The 18287-nt window shown below is 48.4% G+C and overlaps 2 protein-coding genes across 9 annotated transcripts in view; one reads left to right on the top strand and one right to left on the bottom strand.

Annotated features, from left to right (window-relative positions):
* Pced1b (PC-esterase domain containing 1B) overlaps positions 1-15142 on the bottom strand; it is a 178197-nt gene extending 163055 nt beyond the window's left edge. For 3 of the 6 annotated variants that reach the window (XM_063263660.1, XM_008765740.4, XM_063263661.1), the window contains exon 1: positions 15006-15142. Coding sequence is in view for 1 of the 6 variants with exons in the window: in XM_063263668.1 (XP_063119738.1) it covers positions 9410-9433 (24 nt within the window). In the remaining 5 variants the exon portion in view is untranslated. 6 annotated transcript variants of the gene reach the window in all.
* Positions 14938-18034, top strand: Amigo2 (adhesion molecule with Ig like domain 2). 3 transcript variants are annotated; one of them, XM_063263369.1, is made up of 2 exons: positions 15059-15198; positions 15581-18034. In XM_063263369.1, the coding sequence occupies exon 2, from the start codon at positions 15639-15641 to the stop codon at positions 17199-17201; it is 1563 nt and encodes a 520-aa protein (XP_063119439.1). In that variant the 5' UTR covers positions 15059-15198; positions 15581-15638; the 3' UTR covers positions 17202-18034. The 3 variants fall into 3 exon arrangements, with proteins under 3 accessions (NP_877968.3, XP_063119439.1, XP_063119440.1); XM_063263370.1 differs by having other exon boundaries at positions 15098-15230; NM_182816.3 differs by having other exon boundaries at positions 14938-18034.
* The last annotated feature ends 253 nt before the right edge of the window (positions 18035-18287 follow it).

Here is an 18287-nt window from a genome sequence, read left to right as displayed (position 1 = left end):
GAGTGGGGGCTAGATTTGGAGTCTGCAAGCTAGCCCCTGTGCCACGCCCCCAAGTTCATTCTGATTGGTAAATAAAGATGCCAACAGCCAATAGCTGGGCAGAAGAGACATAGGTGGGGTTTTAGGTTTCACGGGCTTGAGAAGAGAAGTAGACCACGAGGAGAAGGATGTGCAGGAGGAAGGAGAGGCTGCCATGGGTTAATGATCAAGAGAGCTTGGCCCCAAGGGCTGCCCAATTGGAGTTAAGGGCAGCCCAGATGGACCATAGTAAGTGATAACTCGGGGTTATCGATAGGAGAGTAGGTTCTAACAGCACGGAGGGTAGGCAGATGCCCAGCCATTGTGCTCTTTAGGGCTTATTGTAAATGAAAAAGCTGTGAGTGTGTCTTTCATCCGGGAACTCAATAACCAAGGCAGGGTGGAAACCCTGGGCTGGGATTTTAAATATTTCCTATAACATAGAGGCAGGCTGGGATTTTAAATATTTTCTATAACATAGAGGCAAACCTGGAGCCTTCAGAGGCAAACCCCTGCAGGGGCTTGGGGCAAACTGCCCTTAAATACACACAAAACAAACTTCTACATACACTTACAAACATACACACAAAACCACACTTATACACACAGGTATACACAAAGCACACTTATACACATGTATACACAAAACACTTATACACACAAATACAAATCACATATATACACATACACACAAAATTACACATGTAAACACACACAAAACACACTTATACATACATGTACACACAAAAACACATACACACTTATACACAAGCACAAACATATACACACATATACCCAAAAATACACATAAAAACATACTAATATACACACATACACACAAAACCACACTTATACACATAGGTACACACAAAGTACACTTATACACATGTACACACAAAACATACTTATACATACATGTACACACATAAACACACACATGCACACACAGAGGATACCCAAATGCCCTGTCAATGAAATGGTTAAAGAAATTCTAATATTGCCACACAGAGGATTATCACACAGACCTACAACAGTTAACCACAAGCCAAAACTCCAGATGAAGCTCTCAAAGTTTATCACCAAAGCAGACGGATTGTGAATCTCCACTAACATAAGGTATAAGCTATCTGCATTGTTACAAGTCAGGAGGCTCTGTCACTGGAGGTTGGTGGCTGCAAGAAAACCCAGGGAGCTGGTAGAAGCCCTGTGTGGGGCCTGCCTTTGGGGCATACAGTTCTGCTCACCCCGTTCTGTGAGTCTGGTCTACTGCCTGTCTCGTCCCCATCCAGCTATCTGGACAATTTTCCCGAGGCTCAGCAAAATGCCTGCTTCTGCCGACTTAACTTCTGAGCCTTTCTCTCTCGAGGTAGCTCCCTGACATTCTGACAGTCTCTCTGACATGATTTCTCCATTCTCTATCCACGTGCCTCTTCCTCGTCACGAGTCTACCTTATTTACAGCGAGGCTCTTCCTCCTCTGGTGATGTGCTGATAAGGGGACGGAGGGAAGAGTCTAAAGACCAACAGCGACTTTTTTCAGGAGGGCACGTCCAGAGGTCGCTGCCCAGCTTGTGTAATAGGTTCACCACAGCCAACCGTGTCGCTCTGTTGGTGCAGTGCCTAGCAGGCTTGAAACCAGCCCTGCGTGACGGGGAGTGGTGGCTTACTCCGTAACTTCAGCATTGAGAAGCCCAAACAGGAGGCTCAGACATTACATACTGAGTTCAAGGCTGGGCTGGGATACTGAAGACCCAGCTTCAACCAACTGCCACCACCACCACCACCACCACCAATAATAATAATAATAATAAATGTAATTTACTGAAAAATAGGAGTTGGTATGTGCTTGTTCTCCCTAACACATGGAAGGAAGAAGCAGGAGGATCACAAGTTTAAAGACAAACTCTGTTTCAATGAACCATTACTTGTGAGATCTCTCTTGTATCATAAAGATTATAATAGCTTGATACTGAGAAGCCAAACCTACTCTATCTTGGAACCAGCTTCCATTGAAGGAGGGGGAGGAGGAGAAGGAGGAGGGGGAGGAGGAGGAGGGGGAGGAGGAGGAAGAAGAAGAAGAAGAAGAAGAAGAAGAAGAAGAAGAAGAAGAAGAAGAAGAAGAAGAAGAAGAAGAAGAAGCAGCAGCAGCAGCAGCAGCAGCCTGAGACTCTGGCCTGCCGCTAAACCCAAGCTGCAGTCACGCAGGCCTGTCCTTGGCCTCCCTAGCTACTTCCTAGCAACGGCTAATCAAAGATGAGTCTGATTGTTCCAGATGTACTTTCAGACCATTTGTGATTCGTGATTGTATACAGTCTTGCTTCAGAGCACCCACCTGTCGGCTTATGACAGCCATTTAGTTAGATGCTTGCCAGGCTGGGCACCCCTCCCCCTACTTCAGTCCATTTCCTGTAAAACCCTGTCCCAGTGAGAGTTTGGAGCCGCCTCACCAAAATCCCTCCCATGGGCCGGCAGTAAGCCCAAACTGTTTGTAATAGAGAGGCCCTAACGAGATTACATCCGAAATGGCTCCTCGGTGGTCTTTTGGGGTTCACGGACGCTTCCTGGCACAACGATATTACTAAATGCTAAGCATATCAAACCGTTGTATTTCACACTAAACATACGCACTCATGTCTATAACGTTGGTTTCTCAAGGCTTTCCTTCAGGCCTGAAGTACAGCCAGACTGAAATCAAGTTCTGAATCGGTGAACCTCTGCTACAAATTAATTGGTAGGTATTCTCTGGGTTCTAGTTTACATCCAGTTTACTCCATGGATGAAAGGTGCCAAAAATACGAAGCTTCTAGTTTTGCAGGCAGGGGCTATGGCTGCTGCTCCTGATCTGGCCCCACCTGGACCACACGGCAAAGCTGGCAAACGCGTTAACCACGAACTGATTCAACAGGCAAGAAGCCAAGACTCTCCCAGCCACTGCGATACCTATGACTGAGCCACAGAGAATTTTATTCTGACGCAAATGTGGACAAGCGCCACAGTAACGTGCTCTTGTCCGCCTGTCTCTACAACGTGGGGAACGCCAGTGAGCACACCCGGGCAGCCTGTCTGCCTCTGCTCAGTAGCAGCCAAGAAAACCCACAGCTCCTCCTACTGCGACTGTCCGAGGCGCTATGGGAGGCAGGGGTCGGCATGACAAAACTCCTCTCCAAAGTGATAATTTTGTTTTTGTTTGTTTGTTTGACTTTGATTTTTCTCTAGTGCCCTTTGGCTATTTTTCACGGAACACGAACGGCCCCTCCTTACTCCTAACTTAAAAAGGCCTCCACCAAAGAATCCACCCTCAGCAGTCCCCAGGGACTCTGAGAAGCACGGGTGGCTACACCAGGGGACGCCAGTCCTCTGCAGCAGCAGAGAGAAAGCAAGGTGGGCCGCGCACCCAGGGCCTGCTGTACTCTGGCAGAACAGGGCTCGAGGGAGCCACATAATTGGCATAGCATACTGTGGTGAGGCACCTCTCCAGCTCCGTTTATTTTGAACATAAACCTTGCCATTAGGTTCAACAAACATTTATTAAACATCTGAGCTATATCAAACCACAGCCAAGGCCAAGGGCAGTAAGACAAATTACTCTTTTATAGCTTTATAAGTCTCCGAGCCCTATTCACCTGTCTCGACCTCGCAAGACCAAGCTGCCTCTCCGTACATCACGCCGGAAGGTTGGGATCCGGAAGTCTGACTTCTTACTCAAGATCACACAGCCAAGAAACAGAGCGTTTGGGACCCAAATCCAGGATTGACTCTTTATTCGACGGCCCAGTTTACCCCATCACCCTATTTCTACACGCTGCCATCTGGCGCTTAATTACAGAGTGTTTTCAGACCCGCCGTGCAGGCCACGAGATGCATCTTCCTTTGCTTATAAATCTTTGTGGTTAATACCATACAGAAGAGGATTCCCATGGTTTCTTAATTCCCTTTTATTGTCAACTGATTCTGAGTCACCGTCTCAGGAAGCCCAGGCTAACCCTAAACTTGCCACATAGCCAAGGCTAATCTCGAACAACTGACCCTCATGGGTCCACCTCCCAAGAATTGGGATTACAAGCGTGGGTCGTTGGGTTCTACATGGCCGCTTAGTTCTGAAACCATTGTTTGTCTCTGGTTGCTTACTAGTTTATCCCAAATTATGTTTTAACTTAGACAGGCTTCGAGTTGTTGAATTGGGGATTCTGTCAACAAGATGAGTAAGACCATCTTTCTGGGGCGAGCATCTCGGCTCCGGCTCGGAGCTGCGTTCTCTGTACTGTGTCATTGCTGATATTTTTTTCTAATCACAATACAGGTTCCTAGAAGAGAGCAGCCACATTATAGTTCTGGGAGTGTGGCCAGGACTAACAATATTTGCTGAATGGAATTTAAATCATGGCTGGCCCCGCTACACCCTAAATGGGAAACATTAGCACTAATGGTTAAGAGCTTGCAACTGGGGGAAGAAAGACCAGGGTAAGGGAGCGGGCTCTGCCTCCGATCTTGGGTCAGTTCACTAAGGCCTGTAGCTCTTGGTGGGAAATTGGAGGGGGTCGGGGTTAACGGTCACTTCCTAGGGTCCTTGTAGCAGTTCAGTGGGAAGCACCGTTCAGAGTGTGCTGAAGTGCGGCCTAGATCACGTGCTGTCTAGACTGGGAGCACTTGCGAGGACCACTTCCTGTGATCTTTCCGGAAGTCTTCCTCCCGGGGAATGTGATGTTACACTCCGCTACTACAAACCGAGAGGTCAGAGTTCCACCGCAAAGTATCCACGGAGCACCAAACACAGAAGCCTATGTTTGCTGAAAGCAACTGATGGAGCACTGTGGTCATGACGGACGGCAGCGTGACAGCGAGGTTTCTCTTTGGCTCCCTCAGTGTTGTCTTATTCCGTTTGTGTTACCGTGAGCGCGCCAGTGACATTTGCCGTTACTTTGAATAATCACATTTGCCTTTATAAAACCACGGTAATTAATGCTACATGAAATTCTCAAACCTGGGAGCTTTAAATGTTATCAGTATGCATCGGAATGACAGTGGTGACTGCGGTTTTCAGGATATTATAGCATTTAGGGATTCAATTAGATGATCCCTCCAGGCTAGTAATTCGATAAATGAAAATTAGACCCCTACCAGTTATGCCCTAGACCCTAAGAGGTAATCATAATTACATTGTTTTGGCATACTTGAGTCTTCAAAACTGTGTTTTTGTGTGTGTGCATGCTGTGTTTATGTGTGTGTACGTATGTTTGCAGGGTGTTTACTCATGCATACATTTGTGGAGACCAGAGGTTGACGCCAAACATATTTACTCGCTCTCTATTTTTTTTTTTTTTTTTTTTTTTTTGGAGCCAGGCTCTCTGACTGAGCCCAGAGCTTGCAGTTTCACCTAGACTGTCTAGCCCGTGAGCCCCTGGGGGGCCACCTATCTCCAGCGAGTGATGGGGTTACAGGAGTGTGGGTCTGGTTTTGTATGTGGGTTGTGAGCATTTGAACTCATGCCCTCATGCCTGAGCAGTAAACTCTATACCCACTGAGCCATGTCCTCAGCCCCACGGGTTTTCAGAAGCAAATTCTTACCTGTGAATTTCATCCCTAAGGCTAAATTTGGTATATGAAAGAAAATGGGCATATTTTTATTTTTATAAATATATTTATGTGCATTCCTATAAATTCAGCATTTGGAAGGCAGAGGCAGGAGAAACTTTTAAGGCTAAGCTGGGTTACATAGCAACAAGAGGAGGAGGAGAAGGAGGAGGGGCAGGAGGAAGGGGGAGAGGGGGGGAGGGGGAGGAGCAGGAGTGGGGGAGGGGGATCTGGATGTTGGGAGCAGGAGGGGAATAGCAGAAAGTGGGGAGCAGGAGGTCTGTTCCTAAGAATGCGTAACTTTGACAAAGAAGAAAATCATTTTCCTGACTTGTTTCTCACTCCAGTGGACTTACTCTTTGAGCAGAAACTTTAATTTCCCAGCGGCATTACAAACGGCAATTCTCTGATTCCATTTTTCCTCCACCTTCCCGTCTTTCCGCAGGAAGCACCCAGCATTTTCAGGATTAGGGGAAATGTCCTTGATTACTATTATTTTCATTTCCCATCAAGAACCAAACGGTGATGTGGGGCAGAGGAGCAATGTGACCTTCCCAAAGGCTGGTCTTGGGAGGACTCACAGTGTTTTGCAGTGAAATTCAACAAACAATGTTGAATCCTAACCTGGAGCTGAGGCAGGAAATGTTTCCACTGTGCACCTCTCTGCATGGCGCTGTTTCCACTGTGCGCCTCACCTCATCTGCATGGCGCTGTTTCCACTGTGCACCTCTCTGCATGGCGCTGTTTCCACCGTGTGCCTCACCTCATCTGCATGGCGCTGTTTCCACTGTGCGCCTCACCTCATCTGCATGGCGCTGTTTCCACTGTGCACCTCTCTGCATGGCGCTGTTTCCACCGTGTGCCTCACCTCATCTGCGCCTCATCTGCATGGCTGTTTCCAGTGTGCCTCATCTACATGGCCCTGTTTCCACCGTGTGCCTCACCTCATCTGCATGGCGCTGTTTCCACCCTGTACCTCATCTGCATGGCGCTGGCTTGGCTGCTGGATCATTTACATAGTGCTATAATCCTCTAATGGTACCCAGTACACTTCGGTGCTTAGTAAATGATGAACAATTGTCCTGCCAGTTGTGTCTCCCTTTTGCTCCCTCCACCTTAGGGGTCACTTCACTGGAGGTACCGGAGGACCTGGCTCTCTGAAACTAAAGTGGGTGTTTATTAAAAGAGAATCCTGACTAACCAGAAACTAACTAGCTAAATATTTCTGCTGTGTTTTTCTCACCATAAAACATTGTAGAATACTAACTAGAACATAGAGATAAGGGGGAAAAGGGTTTTTTTTTAAACCCACTGGTGATGTAGGAATATAATTTGTTCACATAATGTATACATAACCTATAATTCGTCTATAAACATATATAACAAGAATTATAACTACCATTTTGTAACTTTGATGCCCTCAGATAGTACCCTTCAATATTATTTTAGATATCAATATAGCACGGCTTCTTAAGTTTTTCATTATTGCCCTACAAATTTCTGCAAGACAACTGATATATGTATGTATTTATGTATGTATGTATTATATATGTATATATGCATGTATGTATTATATGTGTATATATGTATGTGTGTGTATATATGTATGTCTATATGTATGTATATATGCATGTATGTATATATGCATGTGTGTATGATAGCTTTATAAACTGAAAACATATTGGAATAAAATTTTATTTTAAAACAATTCTCGGTATATAATTTTACTATTTATTGGAGATGAACACAAACTTGCACTGCCATGAGGTAAAGGTGGTTGTTACTTTTTCAGAAAGGCTTAGATCTTGGGACTTGAGGGACACAGCTCATTGGTAAAGGCTGGGTGATGTTCTGGTGGAGGACCAGAGACTAGTGATCAGTTCCCAGTACTCAGACTAGATGGCTCACGACTGCCTGTAATTCCATTACCAGGAAATCCAACGCCCTCTGCTGGCCTTTGGAGGTACTGGATCTTGCCTGCGTGTGCATTCATGACCACACACACACACACACACACACACACACACACACACACACTTAAACAGTAACTGAATCTTCAAACCGTGGCAAGTGTTTGACACTACAGGACACTGTCACAGAGCACTGTCAATGGTTTTTTTTTTTTTGACTTGATTGATATTTTGATTTTATAGTCAGTCACCAACGATGATAAAGCTCTGCATAAATACGCAACACAAAATGGCGAAAGTATGTTTCAGCTTTTTTAGGAATTCTATGCTGAACCTAAGCCAACTTTTTGCTTAATGCTTTTTTTTTTTAATGAAACGTCAGCATGCCATTCAAACAATAATATTTAAAGACAAACCAACACAACATAATCCAAACATACTAATTCGGCATCTGCTAATTAAATACTTTCCTTCTTCATAACTAGACTATCACATTTCTGTATAAGCAGAAAGCCTTATGTATGTAGTAAAAACACTGCGATTCACTGCACCTAAGCTGGGCCGTCTCCGGCAGCTTTCCTGGGTCCTGCACGGCAGGACAGCAGAAGTGTGCGTGCTGCATGTTCAGAACCAAGGCTGCAGTGACGTCACATAATGCAGCCCAGGTGAGCCCTGCCCGACACGCCTCGGATTCACTCTAACTCTGAATTAACTTTTAGTTTTTGAGTGTTCGGAAATGGGTGGAAGAGGCGATAAACCAGCGTGACGATAGCTGTGTGCACGTGAATGTTCGCCCACATGCCTGCCCCACGAAGAACGCACCCCCTTTTGCTGTTAGAAAAGGTGCTGTGGTGAACATGTGATACATAGTCACAGCTCAATACCTAAGCCAAGTCTGCTGACACACCTGTGACCCCAACATTCAGGAGGCCGAGACAGGAGGATCTGGAGTTTGGGACTCCATAGTGAGATCCCCACCAGCCCGAGCTACATCACTAGACCTTGTTTCAAAAAAAAAAAAAGAAAAAAAAAACGAGAAAAACCAAAAACCTCAACTAACTCACCAAATAAGTAATTAAAAAATTACATACTTGATAAAACGATCTGTCAAGTGTAAACAACTGCCTTATATTGCATCTGTTGAAGGAGCAAGATCTGGGCACCAACCACCCCGGAGACGGAGAAGGCTATGTGCCCAGTGCAATGGCGACGACCATATGAAAAAGTTTGCCCAGACCTGTTCAATTCCTCAGCACCTGCTGTTTACAGTCAGCATCCCAGCCTTGAGCCACAGAGGACAGACATACTGCCGACTGAAACTCAGGATAAGGTACCTTAAGAGAACAGTGTTCGTCGTTGCCACATTTAAGCCATGGGGATTCCGGGCAAGTTAAGAGAAACCTGCAGGACACTTGATTGTCAACCTCAGGGCACTGGTGGAGATCAATGCTCACCCAGAGGTCTCAGGCTGTCAGAGTTCGAAAGTCTGAACAAATGGGACTGTACCCCCTTCCCTCTTTTATGTCCAAGCACTGCTAAACCAACTATGCAGGGACTTCAATGGGCTGGCTCCAACGCCACTCAAACCTTTTTTTTTTTTTTTTTTTTTGGTTCTTTTTTTCGGAGCTGGGGACCGAACCCAGGGCCTTGCGCTTCCTAGGTAAGCGCTCTACCACTGAGCTAAATCCCCAGCCCCCACTCAAACCTTAAAAAGGTTATCGAGTGACGTTATACACTGAAGGCTGCACACCGTAAGAAAACGTTCATGCACTTGACTGGAAAGGAAGTGGGACAGAGCTTGAAAGGGCTGGGAATGGTATAGTAGCTACTTTTCTTATGGTTGTGAAGGAATAATTTACAGGAAGTAACTCGAGAGAGGGGTTCCTTGGCTTACAGTTTAAGGCTGCACACCTCATCCTGTTGGGGAGGCGCCATGGCAGTAAGTCACTTCCTCCAGCTGGACCTCACTTCCAGGTCTACACTTCCAGGTTCAAACACGTGAGCCTTTAGGGAGACAGTTCACATCCAATCTTCAAAAGAGAGGAACAGGTACAACCTACTTAACCCACGTTGGCTTAGTGCTGCTTGGTGCACACCGCTGTTAAAGCATGGTAAAACATGACGTTAGAATTCAGGACAAGCTAAACTGGAGAGCTAAAATGTTTAAAATGGTGACCTTTCTCTCCACTGACTGAGGAAGCCCAGGGCGTGGACACAGCTCCAGGGTTGACCACCTGGCTTCTCCCTGGGCAGGGGATGTAGCCCCTGGACCATTTCCAACCAAGTAGAGTGTGTGTCCAGAACAGCACGGCAGGCATCCGAGCTGGAGTCTGAGTCTTCCCTGAAAACACATCTTCAATAGTAAGAGGCATGGGACAGGCTGCTGCCACCCTAGCGGACACTGGACACAAACCTGCAGGGACCGGCCAAGACAAGGAAAGGTTGCTAACAGTGGGTGCACTTCTGGGGCTTCTGGGCGAAGTCACGCATTTCCCTTGGGTCAACACTTTTGGGGGGAAAACCCTATTGTAGTAGTGAACTAAAGGTTAGGGATAGAAGGGATACCAGAGGCATTAGCTAACTAAACTGATCAGATGAGAGGAAAGATGGGGCCCTGAGTCAATTCTAACAGGTGAGCTGGCTCCCCCAAAGACCCTCTTTCTGTTGCTGTTGGAATGTTGCAAGGCACTGTTGCCTTCCGAATATCCTTGTTTCTAACGCAGCCAATTATAACAGGCTTCATTGTGGGTAAAAGAAAAATGGTTTCTAAGAAGCCTCCACCTGTTCCACAAAGGGCACACCCTGTAGATGGATAGCTACATCTGAAGTAACCAAGGAAAACAGCGGTTTTATCTTTGCAACTATGAGGGTAGTTAGCTCCCACCGTGGCGGAACTGCAGGTTGATCACGGAAGCAGGAGAACAAAGAGAGAAGAGAATACACAAGGGCAGGCAGACCCCACCAGGGTCCAAGAACGCAGCACCTGGAAGGTCCAAGGCCGCCGCCGCCATCGCCAGGGCCAACTGCCAACAGACAGTCAAGGTCAACAAACAAACAAACAAGACAAAGATGAAGAGGGGGCCTCAAATCTCGACCGCTCCCCTGAAAGAGCATCAGGTGTGCAGCCTGTGAACATCTCCCTGTTGGGCACGCACAGAGTGTGGGTCTCCGCTGGCTCCCCTTGGGATACACTCAGAGAATAAACCCATCCTAACAGAAGAGTCTCATGCCTTCCTTTAGTGTCTGCCAACCTATAAAAAGCCCCTAGACAAACAGTTTAGTGGGTTTCCCCCTCCCTTGGAACCTCTCCCGAGCTCTGCTTTCTGCAACAGATCTTTAATCTCCTTCAAGCTGCATCTCTATAATAAAAAGCTCTCTCCTAAGAGTACCCTTCTTGTCTGTGAATTGCTTTCTTGGGCTTGTGAGACAAGGACCCAAAGTAGAGTCACTGACTCATTTGTGTGACCCTTAGTGCCCGGTGCTCTAACTCCTGCATAATGCATACTCGATATAAGAAAGCTCGCTCCAAAGGACACCCCCTTCCACAGTCCATTATTATTAGTATTACCTAGCAATGAGGTATACATGTGTACACACACTCGCGCACACACACACACACACACACACACACACACACACACGAGGGGGGAGGGGAGGGAGGAGAGATGGGGAAGGGGAGGGGGAGAGAGATTTCAATGGATCACAGAAAACTTGCTAGATTCAAAGGAAATAAAGACCATGAAAACCCCACACAGGCCCCACTGAATGTTTGTATTAGCGAAAGCTATTGGTTCCGGTTAATCTCGCTTGTCAAATGAACTGGATCTGGAATCAACTGAAAGGCAAGCCATGCTGGGCAAACCTGAGGGGTTTTCTCATCGAGGCTATTTGAGATGAGAAGACCCAGCCTGGATGGGGCGCACATCCCCATGGCTGCACAGATGAAAGCTTTGCTCTTTGCCTGCTGGCCCTTGCTCTCACTGGCAGGGTCATCTACCCCACTGCTGCCATTGCCGCTCGATTCCTTTGCTAATATCAGAACCTAATGTCTTCAGGTTTCCAAGAATGGACTGAAGACTGGTCAAACAGGAAATGTTCTAAGCCTTCAGAGCCAGGCTGGGCCTGCTGAGGCATCCAACCTCACAGACTGACCGCACGGCTACCAGGTCCTCAGCCTCTCCAGTGTGAAGACAGCTAATGACAGACTACTAAATCCCCTCTTCATATCTAGATACATTGTATCCATTCTGTTCTGCTAGAGAAGTCTAATACACTACGGCTATAATAATGTCTTGCTTTTGATCTCTAATTCTTCAAGGTTTTAAATCTAACCTGAGAAATTGGAAACCACAGAGCTAGAACCGGAAACCTCAATCACGACCTCCAGACAGGAGAAGCATCCAAGACCAGGAAGGTTCACCATGACCACGCCCATCTCAGCACACTAGATTCAAAATCAAACCATACACTGAAGCCACTTCCTACTATCCACTGGAGTCATCGTCAAACAGTCAGAAATACCAGGAGAAAATACCACTCGGACGAGAGCAGAGGACTATCCATCTGTCCTATTTTAAAGCCCGAGACGGCACTCAGCCATCTGTCTTGGTACCCATTCCAAGTTGGAGGAAGAAACTTCTCTGTTCTGTTCAACTTAAAACTCTTTAAGTGGAGCCTCAAGACCATTTCGGCACATTCCCCTTCCAAACAATTTGGAGTGCAGCTTTTCATCATCTGGGTTATTGGACGGTACCAGGCTGTAGGGTTCCGTGAACGAGTGAGCTACTGTACGCCAGCACAGCTCAGTCTGGCACAGAGGAGCACATGGACAGCTCACACCTCCACTGAGTGCACTGGGTCAGTCACAGGGGGTAGAAGCACGACGCAGAACAGTGCACCCAAAACAAAGAGGGAGCAGTAGAGGATACAGGTAAATAAAGCATTTGGTGGCTCTCAGGCGTGGCTGGATCCAGGGCTCTAATGTTGGTCATGGTCCCCTGCTTTCAGACAAGCTTTCTGAAGTGTAAGGGATAAGAACAAGTGAACTGAGACCATCCCCATCCGGAATAGGCATCCTGTTCGCTGGTTTCATTCATCAAAATGTTACTAAATACCAACCAAGCGTCAGCTGTGACCATGACAGAGGAACCGGTTGCCTCCACGGAACTTTCCTTAGAGTGGAGAAGGGATGCTATGGTTTGCATATGATTTGAGTGTGTCCCTCCAAAATCCACTTGAGAGAGGCTTGGCCCTGTGTGACTGTATTAGGGTGTGAAACTTTCCCGGAGGTGGGGTCTAATGTCAAGCCATCCATTCATGGAGGCTCACCCACGGACCGGATTAATGAAGGTCTCAAGGGACCACAGGTGGTGAAGTTGTTATACCAAGAACAAATGAGGCTCCTGAACCTCTCTGGCATGCTGTGCCTCCATCTGCCCTGCTGGGAGTACCGTGCGATTCTTCTCCAGAGTTAGGACTGAGCAAGAGGCATTGCCTCGGACGGCCAGCCTCCATAATTGTGGGCTCAATTACATTTCTTTGAAAAGGGAACCCCGTTTAGGTATTTTGTTATAGCAACAGAAAACAAATAACAAATGCCTGAAAAATAAAAATATTATCTTCCACAAAGGTCATACCTTTTGCTGTTATTAAAGGCAGCTTGTTTGTATGCTAGCAAACGCACACCTTTTGTGCCCCCTCTTGCCTGATATATGTGGGAGCCCAGAGATCTGCTCTCAAATAGACCTGCCTGTGAGTTTGTGTCCAGCTGGTTTATGCTGTGGGGGGATAACATGATACTTCTGCGGGTTGCCTCCCGGTATAGCATGACTTCCACTCTCCGTTTCTTAAAAACTCCCATTTTAGATCATTTTCTGATAAGTACAGGTTTAACAGCCTTCCTGATTTCCGTCCGTTAGGATGTTTGTAAAATACTGCAAAACCCAGTCACATACTGGTCATTTAAATGGTATTCCTTTGATTGCCTGAATTCATTTCTAGGTGACCGTTTGGCGTTGTGACTTTGACCGCTTAAAACCCAAGTTTTTTGAGAAGCCAGGGGGTGTGGTCTGACAGAAAATCTTAACCTATTTCTCTGGGGAAGTGAAGAATGCGCCCTAGGAGCGCACTAGGCTGGATGCTTATGTTAAAAGTCAATCTTTAGTGAAAGTGAAACTAACAGAAACCAAGTTGCCCTCCCTAGAAAACCCTGACTCGCAGAGCTATTCCGGAACCAATTCACATGATCACAACACAGAGGTCCATCAGATCCATGCCAAAAACTCACTCAGGAAGTTTTCCCTAAATTTAAGGGTGCCCGGGAGGTGGGGTAATCATTTTGGTTTTGAAAGTTGTATTCATGTGCTCTGCCCACACCGTCTCTCCAATTTTGTATGCCTTTCATTGGCTCCCTATCCCTTCTACTGTAGTTAGCATGTTTTTAGGGACAGTCATTTATTTGTTTTAATCCGTACACAACGGCCAAATGGATCATTTGGCTCAGTCAAATCCCATCGTTTAAGCCTTAAACAAAAATGGATTTTTTTAATCAAAAAGCCCACCAGCCTCAATCTCTCTACCTCATTTTCACATGGCCTTGTCCAGCTTGTGCCTTCCCAGAATGCTAGCTCAGTCTACTGGAGCCCCGGTGGGCTGCACGGCCTCTAGGGGACAAGTCCTTCTGCGTAGCCATCCCTACAGGATTAATCCTAGTCCCGAAGCCTCCAGCACGACTCTGGATTTTTCTGTTTGTTTATTTTTTTAAGGGTAATGCCCTTATCTGTGCATTCCAACCGGAAGCCTTCTTATCCTGCCCCTTTGCTTCTAGAACTGGGCCCGGTGCCTCGCGCCGCCGTCTCTGAGTTAGGAAAAGGGCTCGAACTTTCCCAGGGAACCGGGGGGCGTCCCCGCGGCGCCTTTGCACCCCCTCCCCCCGCAAACCCCCGGTGGTGCCGGAGGGAACGCGCCGCGGCCCTCGCTCCAGTCCTCCTCCTCCTCCTCCTCCAAACCCGGGCAGGGACCCCAGCAAGCACCCGGTGCACAGCGCCCGCCAGGCCCCTCGCCCCAGCCCCTAAACCAGGCTCCGAGATCGGGGTGGGGTGCCACCTGCGGGCCACCGCGCGCGGGCTCCGGTGCGCGGCACCCCGGCACCCTGGGCGGCTCCCTACCGGGCTGGGCGGCTCCCCCGCGGGCGCGGGGCGAGGGGCGCGGGGCCTGGGGGTGCAGAGTCGCAGGCCTCGCTGCGGTCCCACCCGGCCGAGAGGCGGCGCGGAGCCCGCACGGGGCCGCCTTTGCGATTGGCTGCGCCCCCCCCTGCTCCGCCCGCCGCGGCGCCCGAGGAGCGAGGACGCGGGGACCCGCCTCCCGCCCGCTCCCGACCCCGGGCGCGCGGGATAAAAGGCGGGCGGCGGGCGCGGGAGCCCGGGCCCTGCAGCCTGCGAGCGCCACCGGCGGGCCGGCTTTCCCCGCCGCCCACCCCGCTCCCGGCGCGGCCGAGCTCCGGCGGTACCTGCAGCCGAGCCAGAGAGCCGGGGAGCCCTCGCCGCCGCCTCGAAACTCGCCAAAGTTGAGAGGCTGCCGCCCACCGGGAGCTGGAGGGAAGGTGCGAGCGCGCGGGGCGCGAACCGGCAGACGGACGCGCGGACCTTCTGAGCGCACCGCCGTCGGCGGCCTCTCCCGAGCCGCTGCGGCTTCCCCGCGCTGTGAGTGGTCGGCTAGACCGACGGCTGGCTAAGTATTTCCGTTCAATTGTTTATGGGATGCGATTGTGTATTTTTTGTGTCGGCGGAGGGAGTTAAGGCAGAATGCACCCTTTAAAAACAAAAACAACAACAACAAAAAAAATCCTGAGTTTCTGATAGTGAGACTGTTGCATTGAGAGGAGGTACCTGGAAATCGTACTGAGTTGGAGTAATCTAGGAAAAATGCATTTAACAGGTTCTTTTTTTTTTAAAGACCCCCCAATTGGAGATGGAACCCATCTCAAAAGTTGATTGGAACGAAAGCAATTACGGAATAACTCTAAGGGGTTAACTAGTGGCAGTTAACTTGTACTTCTCTCCCGTTTTTAAATGTTGTTACCAGATTGGTGGGAGGCTGTGCTGGTGAGAAGCGACTGGCAAGAGGCTCAGAGGCGACCATAATGTCGTTAAGGTTCCACACACTGCCCACCCTGCCTAGAGCTGTCAAACCGGGTTGCAGAGAGCTGCTGTGTCTGTTGGTGATCGCAGTGATGGTGAGCCCCAGCTCCTCAGGACTGTGCCCTACGGCTTGCATCTGTGCCACTGACATTGTAAGCTGCACCAACAAAAACCTGTCTAAGGTGCCTGGGAACCTTTTCCGACTGATTAAAAGACTGGATCTGAGCTATAACAGAATCGGACTCCTGGATGCCGACTGGATTCCGGTGTCGTTCGTCAAGCTGAGCACCCTGATTGTTCGCCACAACAACATCACCAGCATTTCCACGGGCAGCTTCTCCACCACTCCAAATTTAAAGTGTCTCGACTTATCGTCCAATAGGCTGAAGTCGGTGAAAAGTGCCATGTTCCAGGAGCTAAAGGTTCTGGAAGTGCTCCTGCTTTACAACAACCACATTTCCTATCTGGACCCGGCAGCGTTCGGAGGGCTCTCCCACTTGCAGAAACTCTACCTGAGTGGGAACTTCCTCACGAAGTTCCCTATGGATTTGTATGTCGGGAGGTTCAAGCTGGCTGATCTGACATTTTTAGATGTTTCGTACAATCAAATTGCTTCCATACCAATGCACCACATAAATTTAGTGCCGGGAAAGCAGCTGAGGGGCATCTTCCTTCACGGGAACCCTTTCGTCTGTGACTGTTCCCTGTACTCCTTGCTGACCTTCTGGTACCGTAGGCACTTTAACTCTGTGACGGATTTCAAGCATGACTACACCTGTCGCCTGTGGTTGGACTCCAGGCACTCCCACCAGCTGTTGCTGCTCCAGGATAGCTTTCTGAACTGTTCTCACAGCGTCATCAACGGCTCCTTCCACGCACTTGGCTTTATCCACGAGGCTCAGGTTGGGGAAAGGGCGATTGTCCACTGTGACGGCAAAACCGGTAACGGGAACACCGATTTCATCTGGGTGGGTCCCGACAACAGGCTGTTGGAGCCGGATAAAGACACGGGGAACTTTCGAGTGTTTTACAACGGAAGCCTGGTTATAGAGAACCCTGGTTTTGAGGACGCCGGGGTTTACTCCTGTATCGCCATGAACAGGCAGCGCCTGTTGAATGAGACGGTGGACATCATGATAAACGTGAGCAATTTCACCATAAACAGATCCCACCACGCCCACGAGGCATTTAACACGGCTTTCACCACCCTGGCTGCCTGCGTGGTCAGTATCGTCCTAGTGCTACTGTACCTGTACCTGACACCGTGTCCCTGCAAATGTAGAGACAAGAGACAGAAAAACGCACTGAACCAAAGCAACGCCCATTCGTCCATTCTCAGTCCCGGCCCCACCCGGGATGCCTCTGCTGAGGATCGGAAGGCAGGTAAAAGAGTGGTGTTTTTGGAGCCCCTGAAGGATCCAGCGGTGGGACAGAATGGAAAAGTCAAGCTTGTCCCCAGTGAGACCGTTATAGCCGAGGGCATCTTAAAGTCCTCCAGGGCAAAATCTGACTCAGACTCGGTCAATTCCGTGTTCTCAGACACACCCTTCGTGGCATCCACTTAACCGTGTGCCTGTGTTCGTCTGGTGTCGTGATTTGACCTCTCCCTACCCAACTGCAGTCCACGAAATTAGTAGCAGGAGAGAAACTGTTTTGTCTTTTTGAGAGAAAACCAAATGGTGTCTTTATGATGGTTGCTAGGAAGTGAGGCAGAGCACCCTGGTTGCTTCCTCGTGCTGGGTAAAGATCCAGTTGATTTTGAGAGTCTTAAGTTCCCAGTAACAGCCATCAGCATCTTTGAGGATTTCAGGCTGGCCTGAAGGCGGTAGGACCAGCCATTATCTCCTGGTTATCTCGGAGGGAAAAAAAATAAAGCTATGTGTTAGCATTCTTTAAAAATAGAACCTTTTAACTTACTAGAGCCAAAGTTGAGCTGAGCTTTTCTTATTTTTAAGAAAAACACGAGTGGCTTCTTTCCCCTCTAAAAGATGTAGAAGGAAGAATCGGTTATTTATAGATCATAAAGTTAGCATAGAGGTTTTTCAGCCGAAACCATCATTTCGGACCAGGATAGACACACTAGTAACATCCACAGAATCATGCCACGTCCCATGGAGTGCACAGGGGCCTAGCTTTTAGCTGTCTTCTCCGTCATCTCTGTGCTGTATCCTGGTACAAAAGATGCCCCCCAAAAAGTTAAAGGTGTCTTTATGTGTTGCCAAGAGTATGTGTCACTGCCAAACTGTCTGAGTCACTCCCTACACCCTCACCGCAGCAGACTCAGGTTTGTCCACCTGCGTGTGTATATGTAAAACCTTAAGTTCTATGAATGGCCGTATAGACCCCAATGTACTGTATTCCAGACATTTAAATCAGCGTAAATACACGTGCTCTGTGACTTCGTGCTTTGCTCGCCTGCTTCCCAATGCAGTATGAGATGTTCGGTGCGACAGGGTTTGTGTCTGTAAAGCACCATCTCCTGGTGTCCACATTATAGCAGACGCCTCTCCGATGTTCTTGTTATTACAGCTGGGACCTCTGAGAGGGAGACAACAGCTTTAATATGTTCCAGCCAGAGTTTCGCTCTCTGACAGCAGGCATTCCAGCCGGGTCTGGGAGACCCTCACGTTCTGGTTTTAGGACAAGCGACT

The sequence above is a fragment of the Rattus norvegicus genome, chromosome 7, assembly GCF_036323735.1.
Source record: "Rattus norvegicus strain BN/NHsdMcwi chromosome 7, GRCr8, whole genome shotgun sequence".
Lineage (NCBI taxonomy): Eukaryota > Metazoa > Chordata > Mammalia > Rodentia > Muridae > Rattus > Rattus norvegicus.
Note: the sequence above shows the minus strand (reverse complement) of the source record. Positions and strands in the feature narration are given on the sequence as shown.